Consider the following 15307-nt stretch of genomic DNA (forward strand, 5'->3'; position numbering starts at 1 on the left):
TGGATGATGACACTGCAGTTCTCACGCCGAATTTGACATTAGCCGCAGATAGAGAGACGCTCAAACAGTAAACATCATCCATCATTCACTCTTAGCTCTCCAATTAGCCTCTTTTTGAAAATGTAATTTTCCCTCTCAAATACACATGAAGGTTTTTGAATTATAAACCTGTTGTGTCACTGGTTGCCATGTGATTTGTGTCTCTGTAGTGAAGTGCAGTACGTCGTGCTTCAAAACGTCGCCACGATGTCCATCAAGAGACGGGTGAGCGATTCACATGACAGTGTAAAGGACATGCGTCACGTTGATTAAATATTTAAACTGAAAACCTCTATGTGGTGCTTTTTATACGATTATTGGTTTGTCCTTGATAGATTTAAGAGTTTTAAAAGCTTTTCTGTAACAGAATATTCTATTCTTCTGCATAATAGAATAGAACAGTTCGATCAGTATTAAAGAGTGTTTTTATACAGAAGGTATACAAGCATTTAGATGAATGCTTTTGAGTTTGAATATGCTGCGTGTTTGTCTTTTAGGGCATGTTTGAGCCGTATCTGAAGAGTTTTTATATCCGCTCCACGGATCCCACGCAGATCAAAATCCTCAAGGTGAACAGACACATTTGTTTTAATGAGACAATATGCGGAGATATTATGTTATGAAATGATTTCACTAAAGAATGTTGCATCAGATATTTTGAGTGTTTTAAAGCTGGACTGATGATTTTATCTTCTCTTATTAACACAGCTGGAGGTTTTGACTAATTTGGCTAATGAGACGAACATCTCCACTATCCTGAGAGAATTTCAGGTACGATTTTACTTGTTCTTCTTATTGTTTAAGACTATAAAACATAATATAATATAACATTAGATGAGTAAAGTTTGATGACAAACTTTGAAGTTGGCTTGAAAAAGACAGGCCAGAAAGTTTGAAAAATTTTGAAAGCTTGAAGTTTGAAAGTTTTCGGTTTGAAGAAGTTTGAAGTTTAAAGTAGTTTTAAAGTTTGAATGTTTTGAAGTTAATAAACTCTATCACAAAAACAGATTAACATGTTGTTAGCATGAATTAGCATGTTGTTAGCATGTTTTAATACTCTGCTAACATGAATTACCATGCTGCGAGTATTTTTTAAAACATTGCTAATATGAATAAGCATGTTGCTAGCATGTTTTAGCATGCTGTCACTATGAATTAGTATGTTGCTAGCATTATTTAACATGTTGCTTGCATGTTTTAATATGTTGCTAGCATGTTGTAACATGCATGAATTAGCATTTTGCTGACATGCTTTAACACATTGCTAGCATGAATTAGCATGTTTGTTATCACAATTTAACATTTTACCATGTTGTTAGCATAAATTAGCAGTTTTAGCATGTTGTTAACATGTTTCCACACATTACTAGCATTATTTAGCATGTTGTTTGCATTTTTTTAACACATTGCTAACACAAATTAACATGTTGCTACCATGATTTAGCATTTGTTTAGCATTTTTTAACATGGATTAACATGTTGCTAACATAACACACTTGTAGCATGAATTAGCATGCTGCTAGCATGATTTAGCATGTTGCCAGCATGTTTTAGCATGTTGTCAGCATGTTTTAACATGCCGCTAGCATGAATTACAATGTTGCTAACATGATTTAGCATGTTTTTGTTAAAATGTTTTAACATAAATTATCCAGTATATTATGAATAGGGATAATTATGTAATTCTCTATTTGTATTCTAGACGTATATTAAGAGCATGGATAAGGATTTCGTGGCGGCCAGCATTCAGGCCATTGGTCGCTGTGCTACAAACATTGGTGAGGTCAGAGACACCTGTCTGAACGGCCTCGTACAGCTGCTTTCCAACAGAGACGGTGAGAGTGCACGCAACGCAAACATCTACAGAATGCAACAGAACTGATTTAATGCCCAGGCTATCATTAATTATCTATAAAGTGAGCGCTGTTAAAGCAGACATCAAAAGTTATTTGTTCTGATGTCAGAAGAGGTTCTTATCAGAGCCTCTGACATACAAATGTTGCCATAAATATGCTTGAAATCAGTCCATCACATGCTGTAAAAAACAGAGAGATGCAATGCAGTAGCCAAAGATGTCCATCTGATAATGTTGAGTCATATTTAGTGTGTGTTTTGTATAACATTGGTGTTTGTGTGTCTTCAGAGCTGGTTGTGGCCGAATCAGTGGTGGTGATCAAAAAGCTTCTGCAGATGCAGCCTGAACAGCACAGCGACATCATCAAACACATGGCCAAACTCATCGACAACATCCAGGTAGCGTTCTGATCCAAACTACCCACTTTCACATTTCAGACTGTCTCCATAGTCCTGAATATGCATCTGTGGATCAGGTGCCGATGGCCAGAGCGAGCATCCTGTGGCTGATTGGCGAGTACTGCGAGCACGTCCCCAAAATCGCCCCCGACGTCCTGAGAAAGATGGCCAAAACGTTCACCAATGAGGAGGACATCGTCAAGCTGCAGATTATCAATTTGGCTGCCAAACTGTACCTTACTAACTCAAAACAGGTAAGCGGATGAGCATATTTGGCTGTAGCCAGTCTCACAAAGAAGCAGTGTTATTTTATTGAATATCATGAATTTTTATATTTCAGTTTTTAATTAAATTTGTAAACGTGTTTTATTGCTTTTTGAGATAATTGTTAGTGCTTCAACTTTGCCTTGGAAACTAATAAGGTTTAAATAAGGTTATCTAGTTTTTCATCCAATATTTATATTTTATTTTATTTCAGCTTTATTTCAATTAACAAAAATGTTTTTAATAGTTTTAGTTTTAGTTAATATAATAACCCTGATTATATGCATGCTTGCTTGCATGCTGTTTACTGCTGTTTGACATGCTAGGATAAATAATGCAACACACATTAGCAGTAAGCAAACTAACTTGCCTTATGCAACATAATGAAACTCATAAATGAAAGTAAACAATTAAATAAATTGGCAGTAACAATAATTGAACACATGATTATGAAGGTTTTCACATTAAAAATACATTAAAAGCCAGTTTAAGGCATTTGAATACATCCAGATAACCGATAGTTTGAAGATAGTTTAAGCTTTATGGAAACCCCTGAAATTATCTTAAAAAAGGCTGAAAGACATTGTGGTGGTACACAGGACAGTATAGGACTGAATGAAAACCTGGGGACATGACTAAAATGTGTATTTTATCTAAAATATTATGGATTTTTTTTTTTTTAATTCTCTAAAGCATAAATAGGATATGGAGTCACACAATGCACAAACAATTTCTGAAGTATTTTATTCTTTATATCTCTGGAAAGTGTAGTGTTAGAAAGCGAGGACAGGTAACAAATACAAAGTTCTGTCATGAAACTCTAGATGACACAGGCTGATATGTCCTTAACTCAATCTGCTTGCAATCACATCGTTCTCTATAGGGCACAGCTGATTGGTTTCTGCTGTATCAGTAGCCAATGAGCTCGCTGCTCAATCTTCAAATACTTTGTCAACATTTACTGTAGCAGTGCAGCACGCTTTCAGAAACCTTCCACCTTCCCCAGCTCCACCTGTATAGATCTGTTACGGGTAATTCATGTACGCTATATTGTAGAGCAGCAGCATGTCTTACTTGCTCACAGCAGCGTGTCGTGTATGTATTGGCAGTAGCAAGTCCCAAACTTGCTCTGCAGCTGCAATAACAGCAGCAGCAGCAGCAACAGCAGCAGCAGCATAGCAGATCTATTCTGCCAAGACCAAACAGCAGCAGCAGCAATAGCATTAGCAGCAGCAATAACTAGCAGCAGCAGCAATAACATCAGCAGCAGCAATAATCAACAGCAGCAGCAATAACAGCAGCAGCGTAGCTGATCTATTCTGCCAAGACCAAACAGCAGCAGCAGCAATAATCAACATCAGCAGCAGCAATAATCAACATCAGCAGCAGCGTAGCAGATCTGTTCTGCCAAGACCAAGCAGCAGCAGCAATAACCAACAGCAGCAGCAATAACAGCAGCTGTGTAGCAGATCTATTCCGCCAAGACTAAACATCAGCAGCAGCAATAACATCAGTAGCAGCAATAACCAACAGCAGCAAAAGCAACAATAACCGTCAGCAGCAGCATAACAACAGCAGAAGCAATAATCAACAGCAGCAGCAGCAATAACCAACAGCAGCAACAGCAAAAGCAACAATAACCATCAGCAGCAGCATAACAGCAGCAGCATAGCAGATGTATTCCACCAAGACCAAACAGCAGCAGCAATAACAGCAGCAGCAGCAATAATCAACAGCAGCAGCAGCAGCAACAGCAGCAGCAATAATCAACAGAAGCAGCAGCAGCAGCAATAATCAACAGCAGCAGCAGCAATAACAGCAGCGTAGCAGATTTATTCCACCAAGACCAAACAGCAGCAGCAGCAATAACATCAGCAGCAGCAAAACAGCAGCAGCGTAGCAGATCTATTCCGCCAAGACCAAACAGCAGCAATAACAGCAGCAACAATAAACAAAAGCAGCAGCAGCAATAACCAACAGCAGCAGCAGCAATAAATAACAGCAGAATCAATAACAGCAGCTGCGTAGCAGATCTATTCCGCCAAGACCAAACATATCAACATTGTCATACCCATTACCATGCCAAATACTCTGCAAGTTGTCATGACAGAAATGCTTTATTTCAGTGTTCCAGTGTTCTGGCTGATTTTTTTATTTTATTTATTTATTTTATATTATTTCAGTTAAAATTTATTTTATTTGAAGTAACGAAAATGTGTTTTTATGGTTTTAGTTTTAGTACACTGTAATATCCCTGCATCAAAGCATCAGTCTGGATGAAAGCTGGAGAGACCCAACAGGAGTCATTGTTTAATCAAGCGAGACAATTTCTGTCTGCATGTCATTTCATTTAGACACACACAAGTAACATTGCCTGTCAGGCATGAAACTCTGGAGACAAATTAAATTTTCCTTTGTCTTTTTCCCCTTCTCTTTTCTGTCTTTCAGACTAAACTGTTGACGCAGTATGTACTGAACCTGGCGAAATATGATCAAAACTATGACATCAGAGATCGTGCCCGCTTTATACGCCAACTAATTGTTCCCACCGATAAGAGCGGCGCTCTCAACAAATATGCCAAGAAGCTTTTCCTTGCTCTCAAGCCCGCCCCCGTCCTGGAGTCTCCATTTAAAGGTACCGCCATATTTCATTGCTCAGAGGTTGCTCGTTCATAGCTCACGAGACTTAAATGACTTACATAAAGAGTTGAAAGATATAAAATGAATATAGGAGCAGTTCAAATCTATTTGATGAGAGATATTTGAGTTCATATTAAGATCTTTTGATTTGAAGGTAAATCTCAGCACATTTTCTCTTTTGAATCTCTTTGGACCCTCAGAAGAAACATCTGAGGAACAGGAGACAATTGAGACATTAAAGGGATCTCATTTGTGATTTTTCTTCGTATCTTTGCAGACAGAGATCACTTCCAGCTGGGGTCACTGTCTCATCTGCTGAACGCTAAAGCCGCCGGATACCAGGAGCTGCCCGACTGGCCCGAATCAGCGCCTGACCCGTCCGTGCGCAACGTGGAGGTGAAGGATTCTGTGTGTGCAGGGAGAACAGTTCTGACAGAGGCAGGGCCAGAGGGCGCAGGGGTGCTTCACCTACAGACCACCAGAGGGAGCTTCAACATGCAAGACCTCCCAAAGAAACACCCCTAAGCACTGACAAAAAAACATGATACTCTCAATCACTTTTATATCGCTCACTCTTCTCGCTCATTAGCATAACTCCACCCTCATAACGCATTAATCACACACTCTGCATTTCAATGGGGTGGGAGCTACTGGTTAATGTCAAAATAATTTGCCAACAGTCAGGTTCCAGAAGTAAAAATCCCATTTATTTTCGCCCTAATGGAATTGATTTTTAATGATAACTTGAAAATCTTTAAAGGCAGACTGTAAATTCCTGATGATAAACTACATTACCCATGATTCTGCAGAGAAATCTCTGCCAATCAGAGAATTGCGACAAACACTTGTACTTCTTTGCTTCAGTTTAAAGTTTGCAAAGTTGTGATTCACCTCATAGCTGGTTGTTTTAGTTCCTAAATGAAGACTTTTTTGAAATCTCTGTAAGAAAAATGAATGGGACAAAAACTTCCGGAACCAAGGCCACTGAAAAATTGGTTGTGCACTGTTGCACTCTATTAATAGCGTGTCCTGATAGATTCCTTTGAGCAGAAATGATTAAAAACAAAATTCTAGAATTCAATTCTAGCTTTGGATCTAGCATTCGTAGTTCTAGAATTTTCTTTTCAATCACTGAGCGTTCTAGAACAGACACACCCACATGCCACTCCTTCCTGATTAATATTCCATGATCAAATCTGCATATGCATGAGGTCTGCACCACACACTGATCAGTCAGGGTCTTGACTCCAGCTTCAGGTTTTTGTCAACATAATCATGTTTGTTATTTCATAAAGCACTCATCATCATTCACAGCAGATTTATCGTCTAATAGATGGGTGTGTTATTGGTTATATCCCTTCTGATGTTCATCCACATCCTCTTTTTGACAGCCTGTCTGTCTCTTTATGTTCCTGCCCACCATATTATGCAGCAGGAGGAGGTCATAGACACCAGTGAGGGCCGAATCGGTCTCCTGGGAGACTGGAGAGAGGTGCTCACAAGAGTGCAGTGGCTTCTCTCTCTGTCCTCTATGTAGTCGGGCCATCCAGCTCGACCTTACTATACTAAAGTGTGTGTTTTTGTGCCTCAAACCTGCTGACCTCATTTCGTGCCATGCAAACCATCACACAAAACCTTCATATTAATGTTGCACTTCCATTACTGTGACACCAAATGCTCAGCAAAGCATTAAAACTTCACCCTAATACAGATTTGTTATTGACATATTGAGTATATGATTAGAAACCTTCTGAAAACTCTAAACAAAGGGGTGAATTCACTAAACAGCCACTTTTGCGAGCGATATTTCAACGCAAATAACTGTGTGTTATATACACAAGAGCCTACAGAGTTCTAGAGATGTTTGTGAGTATTTTACATGATGGAGAAAAGCAATATAACAGTGACTTTCTGCATTTTAAAGAGCCGTTTACGGTGCCTGAATAACAGAGGTGTAGTAATATTGTACCGTCCCAACACAATCTCATGGCAATTCACAACTATTTTACATTTTCACTAATTGGGGACGAATTTGTACACTGTAAAACCCAATAAGTTATGGTAACTCAAACCATTTGAGGAAAACCGATTGCCATAAACCATTTAAGTTTTAAAACCAATAAGTATGAGTACTGTAAACTCATATACATTGAGTTAAATTCACTTATGTTTTAGTGTTGAGTTAGTCAATCATTAGAGTAAACTCAACTTAAAGGCTTAGTTCACCCAAAAATGAAAATTCTGTCATAAATTACTCACCCTCATGTCGTTCCAAACCAGTAAGACCTTCGTTCATTTTCAGAACACAAATTAAGATATTTTTGATGAAATCCAATGGCTCAGTGAGGCCTGCACTGACAGCAAGATAATTAACACTTTCAATGACCAGAAAGCTACTAAAGACGGATTTAAAACAGTTCATGTGACTACAGTGGTTCAACCTTAATGTTATGAAGTGACAAGGATACTTTTTATGCGGCAAAAAAACAAAATAACGACTTTATTCAACAATATCTAGTGATGGGCGATTTCAAAACACTGCTTCATGAAGCTTCAGAGCTTTGATCCGAACCAATCAATGGTTCGGATCGCATATCAAACTGCGAAAGTCACGTTATTTCATTAAACGAGGCTTCGTTACGTCACAAGTGTTTTGAAATTTCAATGGTTCACCACTGGGGGGCGTGACTTTGGCAGTTTGATACACGCTCCGAATCAATGATTCGAAACAAAAGATTCGTAAAGCTTTGAAGCTTCATGAAGCAGTGTTTTGAAATCGGCCATCACTAGATATTGTTGAATAAAGTCGTTATTTTGTTTTTTTGGCGCACAAAAAGTATTCTCGTCACTTTATAACATTAAGGTTGAACCACTGTAGTCACATGAACTGTTTTAAATATGTCTTTAGTAGTTTTCTGGGCATTGAAAGTGTTAATTGTCTTGCTGTGAATGGAGGCCATCGGATTTTATCAAAAATATCTTAATTTGTGTTCTGAAGATGAACGAAGGTCTTACGGGTGTGGAACGACATAAGGGTGAGTAATTAATGACAGAATTTTCATTTTTGGGTGAACTAACACTTTAACAACTATGAATTCGTACAATCTCGTTCGTATGTTTTCGTACGATCTACTTACGCCCCAGTGGCGGTTAGGTTTAGAGGTGTGGTTACGGGAGGACCTTCATACTTACTTTTTATGATTCGTACGATTCACATAGTACAAATTCATATGAAATCACCACCTCATAAAACGTTTTCCTGTGAGATTGGGTTGACCGTCCCAGTAGAGTATGTCAGTTAGCGCTAATCTACTGCATTTGTTACCATCTATAGCACTTAGAAATTACTGAAAAGAATGTAAATTGTGCTGTGCAGATTGCTTTCAGCATTAAATTTGTGGGCGTGTTTACGTTGTTACCAAATTTGCATAGTGAATCGAGTGATTGATGTAAATAACGCTATTTATTCTTAGTGAATTCCCCCCTAAAGGCCCATTCTTACCAAGAACGATAACTATATTAGCGTCCACACCAACGGTTGTTTATTATAAGCGCACACTGCTTGTCATTTGCTGCTTTTGCACTTTTTAAACTTCTGATTGGCTGTCAATGTTTTCATCGTTCATCAGCTGGAAAAAAATAGTTCTGAAAGTGATTCCAACGATAGCGTTTTTCATATGCATATGGAGTGGACGCCGCTACTCTCATAGAATTAGAACGATTATTAAAACTTTATAGTTATAGTTATGGTCCTTGGTGTGAACGGGCCTTAACACTTTCAGTTGCTTTGACTGAAGCTGTTAGCGAAATATGGACGTGAAACGCATCCAAATATACATGCTAATCTGTTGACAAGTGCAACCTGAATCCTTGTGTGTACTTTTTAAATCTTTTTCTTTCTTTTCTGTTCTGTTCTGTTCTTTTCTTTCCTCTTCTTCTGGCCATCTCACAGCATCATTCTTGCGTTTCTTTTTATTCTTTCCTGTTTGCCAGGTTATTAGGCTGCTCGAAAGAGTCACCACTTTAACCAGCGTGAGTCTGTCAGTCACCCTTAGCGTCAGACCCAAAGAGCTTTTGCCACCAGCCTAGCGTAGCGTCTGTACTGTGCTAGATCAGCCTTTCCCTTTCCTTCAGCCCTTGCTCTACGATTAAAGACTAGAATCCTCAAAAAACACCTCAGAAATGGCCTACAGCACTGATGCTAGTCGCTAATCGCTAATGTATGTTCTAAACATCAGTTAAAACATGCTAATTCTAGTTTAAAGTCAAATTAATCTTGGGTAATTCAGTGCTGGAGGTTATTGGGGGTCTTTTTTAGGATGTGATTTCTGTAATTATACGTCTTAGCGTACACAACAAGAATGAAAGTGGCCATGAATGCACAACCTTCCCTGCTGTAGACACCAAACGCTGAGCGGAGAGAGTTGCAGGTCTCAGAAATGTAATTATATTAATTTATGAATGTAAACGAAGACGTTTGCTGCTTGTAAAGAGGCATTCATGGCCATTATATGAACCTCTCTCTCTCTCTCTCTCTCTCTCTTATTAGGTTCTCCAGATGTATTTGAGCTGATTTTGATGGTGCTTTGCGACTCTTTTGCAGATTCCAGATTGGAGCAAATGCACAAGCCGGAAGGATCGTAAGGAGAAGAAAGCAGAAAAACCGTTCTACTCGGACTCCGAAGGAGAATCTGGCCCGACCGAATCAGCAGATAGTGGTAACTGGCAACCACAACATCTCGTCTGAGGGAAAATTTATTAGCTATATAGGAAGAGACATAGTCTGATGTTAGCATATTGCTAAGTTAACGTCTTAATACTGTCATAGCAAAAAAAAAAACTACACTATTGGGTGAAATAGAGCATTCACATTAGACTCAACACTGATTCCTTTCTGACATTAGCATGTTGCTAAGCTAACGGCTACATATGCTAATAAGCACAAAAAAAGCAAATAGAAAATACACATTTTATTTAGATTCTTATGGAAGCTTGTTTCGGCCACTGAATAAAAATTAAAAAAGTTAATTGCGACTTTTTATCTCGCAATTTTGACTTTTTTTTTCTCGCAAATGCGAGTTTACATCTCGCAGTTCTGATGTTTTTCCACAGAATTGTTTATATCTTCTAATTCTGACTTTATAACTCAATTGCGACTTTTTATAACACAATTCTGACTTTTTATCACACAATTCTGACTTTATATCTCACAATTCTGACTTTAAATCACACATTTCTGACTGTATCTCACAATTACGACTTTAAATCACACAATTCTGACTTTATAACTCACAATTACAACTTTATATCACACAATTCTGACTTTTTTCTCGCAATTCTGATTTTATATCTCACAATTGTTACTTTAAATCGCACAATTCTGACTTTATATCTCACAATTGTGACTTTTTATCACACAATTGTGACTTTTTATCACACAATTCTGACTTTTTTCTCGCAATTCTGATTTTATATCTCACAATTGTTACTTTAAATCGCACAATTCTGACTTTATATCTCACAATTGTGACTTTTTATCACACAATTGTGACTTTTTATCACACAATTCTGACTTTATATCTCACAATTGCGACTTTATATCACACAATTCTGATTTTATATCTTACAATTTCGCCTTTATTTCACACAATTCTGACTTTATAACTCACAATTGCGACTTTAAATCGCACATTTTTGACTTTATATCTCATGATTACGACTTTTTATCGCACAATCCTGAGGAAAAAAGTCAGAAATGTTAGACAAAAAGTCGCAATTATCCTTTTTTTATTACATGGCAGTAACAAGCTTCTATAGACACTCTATCAGTTCTTTTCATTAGTAAATAAAAATTTATTTATATTTTTATCAATAGTTCTATTGAATCTTTGTGCCGTTTTGAATGAAAAATTTTATTGAACTCACCACAATGCCAAGCTTGGTCAGTGCTACATAATAATATTGATTGATGCTCGCTCTCTTGGCAGAATCAGACTCGGGCAGCAGGTCAGAAAGCGCTAGCGGCAGTGATGAAAGCGGCTCCGGTTCAGAGAGCGAAGAGAGTGGAGAAGAGACTGAGTCTGAGGAGGAAGAGGAAGATGAGCTGGAGGAAAAGAAAAAAAAGAAAAGACTGGACAAGACCAAAGCAAAGAAGCCAGTGGAGGAGAGCGCAGAGAGGTACGCCATCCTCAGATCTACACCAGCCAATGTCAGTTATCTGAAGTTTGTTACTCAAAATGTCTCATGTTTTGTTCCATCATGCCACAGTGAACAGAGCAGCGGCGCCGAGGACAGGAAACGAGGAAGGAAGGCAGGAAAGAATCAGAAAAGTCCTTCAGAGTCAGAGAGCGAATCAGAGAGCAGCGAATCAGAGGAGTCGTCGGAAGAGGAGTCAGGGGAAGAGTCTGAATCTGACACCGACATCAGGAAGAAGAAGGTTAGACTAGTTCAGAATGGGATACTAGCTTACTATTTAGAGAACACTGTGCAGTGTATATCATATATTGTATACTGATAATAAATTAAAGTTTATTATCTGATAATAAACATTTCTAAAAGTAAAATGCTTCTGTTGTCACATGAATTCAGACAAGGTGTTAATAAACAGTGCTATTTAATGTTATTCGCCTCTAGATGAGAGTTCACGCATGTATTTTTTTCGTTTCGCTCAGACGCCCGTATCAAAACAACCTCCCAAACAATCCAAAAAAGAGAGCAAGAAGGAGACGCAAGAAATGTCTTTGTTGGATCTGGATGACTGTGAGTAAGACGTACAAGACCAAATACTCAAATGCTTGAATGTAAAACCATATAATCTGTCTGTCTCTCTCTCAGTTGAACCAACCCCAACATCAGCTCCAGTGACTCCGAGTAACTTCCTGTCCAGTAGTCTGGTTTCAGATCTAGAGGGTTTATCACTGACTGACACTATTCTGGCACCTACAGTGAGTTTTGGGCCAAAAGTACAATCATAAATTGCAGTAAACATAATATACAGCAAAAATATTGTCTCAATCTAGGGTGTTTTCATTTTAGTCTGTAGGAAAAATAGTGTTTTTTCCTTTTTTTCATTTTTAAGGGCATGTCTTTTTATTATTTTCAAAATACATTTGTAAACAAACTTTTATTTTGGATGCGATTAATCGTTTGACAGCACTAAAATAAAATCTTTTCTGTTTTCTTATAGACCATTGCACCTTCTGGTTCGATAAAGATGTATGAGCTCCTGCATCGTATAACGGGCGAAGGGTCTCGCGGTCGAGTACTGTTTCAGCCGGCAGCCCTTCAGTCCAGACCCCAACATGGTGGCCGTCCAGATCCAGTTCACCAATAACACCAACTCTGAGACCAAAAACCTGCATATCGAGGAGCCCAAGCTGCAGTCCGGGATGAGGATCCGAGAGTTCTCTGAGATAGGTATGCAGCCCAGCACAGTATGAGTTCTTCTACATGAGCTTCAAGTTTATTTTTGCTCTATTTGCGTTGTTCTTTCAGAGGTGTTAGCAGCAGGTGACTCGGTTACCGTGGTGATGGGCATAGATTTCTGTGATTCTACGCAAGCAGCAAACTTCCAGCTGTGGTGAGTGTTTAAGAGGAGCTAAATGATGCACCTCTGTTTCCTGATGTCCACTTATGATAATGTTAGTCAAGGTGTCTTAAACTCAAAATTTTTTCATGACCAATTTAACATATTTCTATATGCAAATTACCTTCATTATGATTGGTTCAGTTCTTTGACTCCAATTCCTATGGAAGCTTGTTTCCACCACTAAATAAAAAATAAAAAAGGTAACTGTGACTTTTTATCTCACAATTCTGACTTTTTTCTCATAATTGCAAGTTTACATCTCGAGATTATGCGAGATATAACCTCTCAATTGCGAGTTGTCAGAATTATAAAATATAAACTCACAATTGCGAGAAATAAGCTGATAATTGCGAGTTAATGTCAGAATTTCGAGATATAAACAACTGCGAGTTACAAAGTCAGAATTGCATGTTATGAACTCACAATTGCGACTTTATAACTCGCATTTATAATGTTATAATGTCAGAATTATGAGATATAAACAATTGCGAGTTATGAAGTCAAAATTGTGTGATATAAACTCAAAATTGCGAGAAATAATGTCAGAATTATGAGATATAAACAATTGCGAGTTATAATGTCAGAATTATGAGATAAACAATTGCGAGTTATAAAGTCAGAATCGTGAGATATAAATTCACAATTGCGAGTTATATAGTCAAAATTGTGTGATATAAACTCAAAATTGCGAGTTATAATGTCAGAATTATGAGATATAAACAATTGCGAGTTATAAAGTCAGAATCGTGAGATATAAACTCACAATTGCGAGTTATAATGTCAGAATTATGAGATATAAACAATTGCGAGTTATAAAGTCAGAATCATGAGATATAAACTCAAAATTGTGAGTTATAATGTCAGAATTATGAGATATAAACAATTGCGAGTTATAAAGTCAGAATCGTGAGATATAAACTCACAATTGCGAGTTATAATGTCAGAATTATGAGATATAAACAATTGCGAGTTATAAAGTCAGAATCATGAGATATAAACTCAAAATTGCGAGTTATAATGTCAGAATTATGAGATATAAACAATTGCGAGTTATAAAGTCAGAATCGTGAGATATAAACTCACAATTGCGAGTTATAATGTCAGAATTATGAGATATAAACAATTGCGAGTTATAAAGTCAGAATCATGAGATATAAACTCAAAATTGCGAGTTATAATGTCAGAATTATGAGATATAAACAATTGCGAGTTATAAAGTCAGAATCGTGAGATATAAACTCACAATTGCGAGTTATAATGTCAGAATTATGAGATATAAACAATTGCGAGTTATAAAGTCAGAATCGTGAGATATAAACTCACAATTGCGAGTTATAATGTCAGAATTATGAGATATAAACAATTGCGAGTTATAAAGTCAGAATCATGAGATATAAACTCAAAATTGTGAGTTATAATGTCAGAATTATGAGATGTAAACTCAAAATTGCGAGAAATAATGTCAGAATTATGAGATATAAACAATTGCGAGTTATAAAGTCAGAATCGTGAGAAATAAACTCAAAATTGCGAGAAATAATGTGAGAATTATGAGATATAAACAAGTGCGAGTTATAAAGTCAGAATCGTGAGATATAAACTCAAAATTGTGAGCAAAAAAAAGTCAGAATTGTGAGATAAAAAGTTGCAATTATACCTCTTTTATGTTGTATTCAGTGGCGGAAACAAGCTTCCCTAAATTCCAAATATCTTTGTTTACTGAAAACATTATTTTTCAATGTCTTTTTCAGTACTCACACCCGCAAATTCTTCGTTACGATCCAGCCACCCGTCGGGGAGCTAATGACACCAGCGTTTCTGACAGAAAACGACTTTAAGAAGGAGCAAGGTGAGCGAACGTCAGCCTTTCTTATTTTAGCACTGCTATTGATTGCTCCTTTTCCTCAAAACATCTGTCATTTTTCTGTGCCTGTGCAGGAGTTGATATGAGGAGGAGAAAAGTTTTTATGTCTGTCGTTCATTATTCATGAAATGTGGCCCCATTTTTCAGTCTCATGGCTTTTATCAAGGCAGAATCCTAATTTGCATACTTCTATTGTGCACTAAAAAAAACTACATACTTTTGTAGCCAGAAATTTGCCTCTTGATACCACAGACCTCATGTACTGCATGTAAGCATCAGCTTCTAGTTACAGTAAACTCATTAGCTTAAATTCATTAGTAATTCACCATAGCAGAAAGGGGTTGTGTAATATTAGCTTCAAAACATGCTCATCCATGTACTTTTGACATACTATTTTCAACATATTACAATGCTGAAATCTAAACTGATTCTAGCATACTTTATAGCACAGATAGTGTGTGAATTGGAATTCAGCCCATGCTAGTTAGTTAGCATGCTGCTAACAGCTCAGCATAAACCTGTCTGTCACTTTAGCATACAGTGTTAACGTATTTGTTGAAACATATTAGTTTAACTTACTCATGTCTTCCTCTTCCATGGGGTTGTTTTGACGCTGTTCATTAGAGAATCTTTTGAATGGTAAGTTTCTCTGATGTAGC

General features: G+C 37.4%; 1 protein-coding gene across 1 annotated transcript in view; it reads left to right on the top strand.

Moving 5' to 3' along the window:
• LOC127507018 (AP-3 complex subunit beta-2) overlaps positions 1–15307 on the top strand; it is a 41555-nt gene that overhangs the window by 20587 nt on the left and 5661 nt on the right. The window contains 18 exon segments of the mRNA XM_051883859.1: positions 210–264; positions 537–608; positions 748–810; positions 1742–1874; positions 2183–2292; positions 2370–2546; positions 5005–5191; positions 5474–5592; positions 6629–6688; positions 9800–9914; positions 11184–11373; positions 11464–11632; positions 11868–11955; positions 12031–12140; positions 12383–12442; positions 12444–12612; positions 12691–12775; positions 14536–14633. Coding sequence (XP_051739819.1) covers positions 210–264; positions 537–608; positions 748–810; positions 1742–1874; positions 2183–2292; positions 2370–2546; positions 5005–5191; positions 5474–5592; positions 6629–6688; positions 9800–9914; positions 11184–11373; positions 11464–11632; positions 11868–11955; positions 12031–12140; positions 12383–12442; positions 12444–12612; positions 12691–12775; positions 14536–14633 — 2060 coding nt within the window.

Source organism: Ctenopharyngodon idella, chromosome 24 (assembly GCF_019924925.1).
Source record: "Ctenopharyngodon idella isolate HZGC_01 chromosome 24, HZGC01, whole genome shotgun sequence".
In the NCBI taxonomy this organism is placed as follows: domain Eukaryota; kingdom Metazoa; phylum Chordata; class Actinopteri; order Cypriniformes; family Xenocyprididae; genus Ctenopharyngodon; species Ctenopharyngodon idella.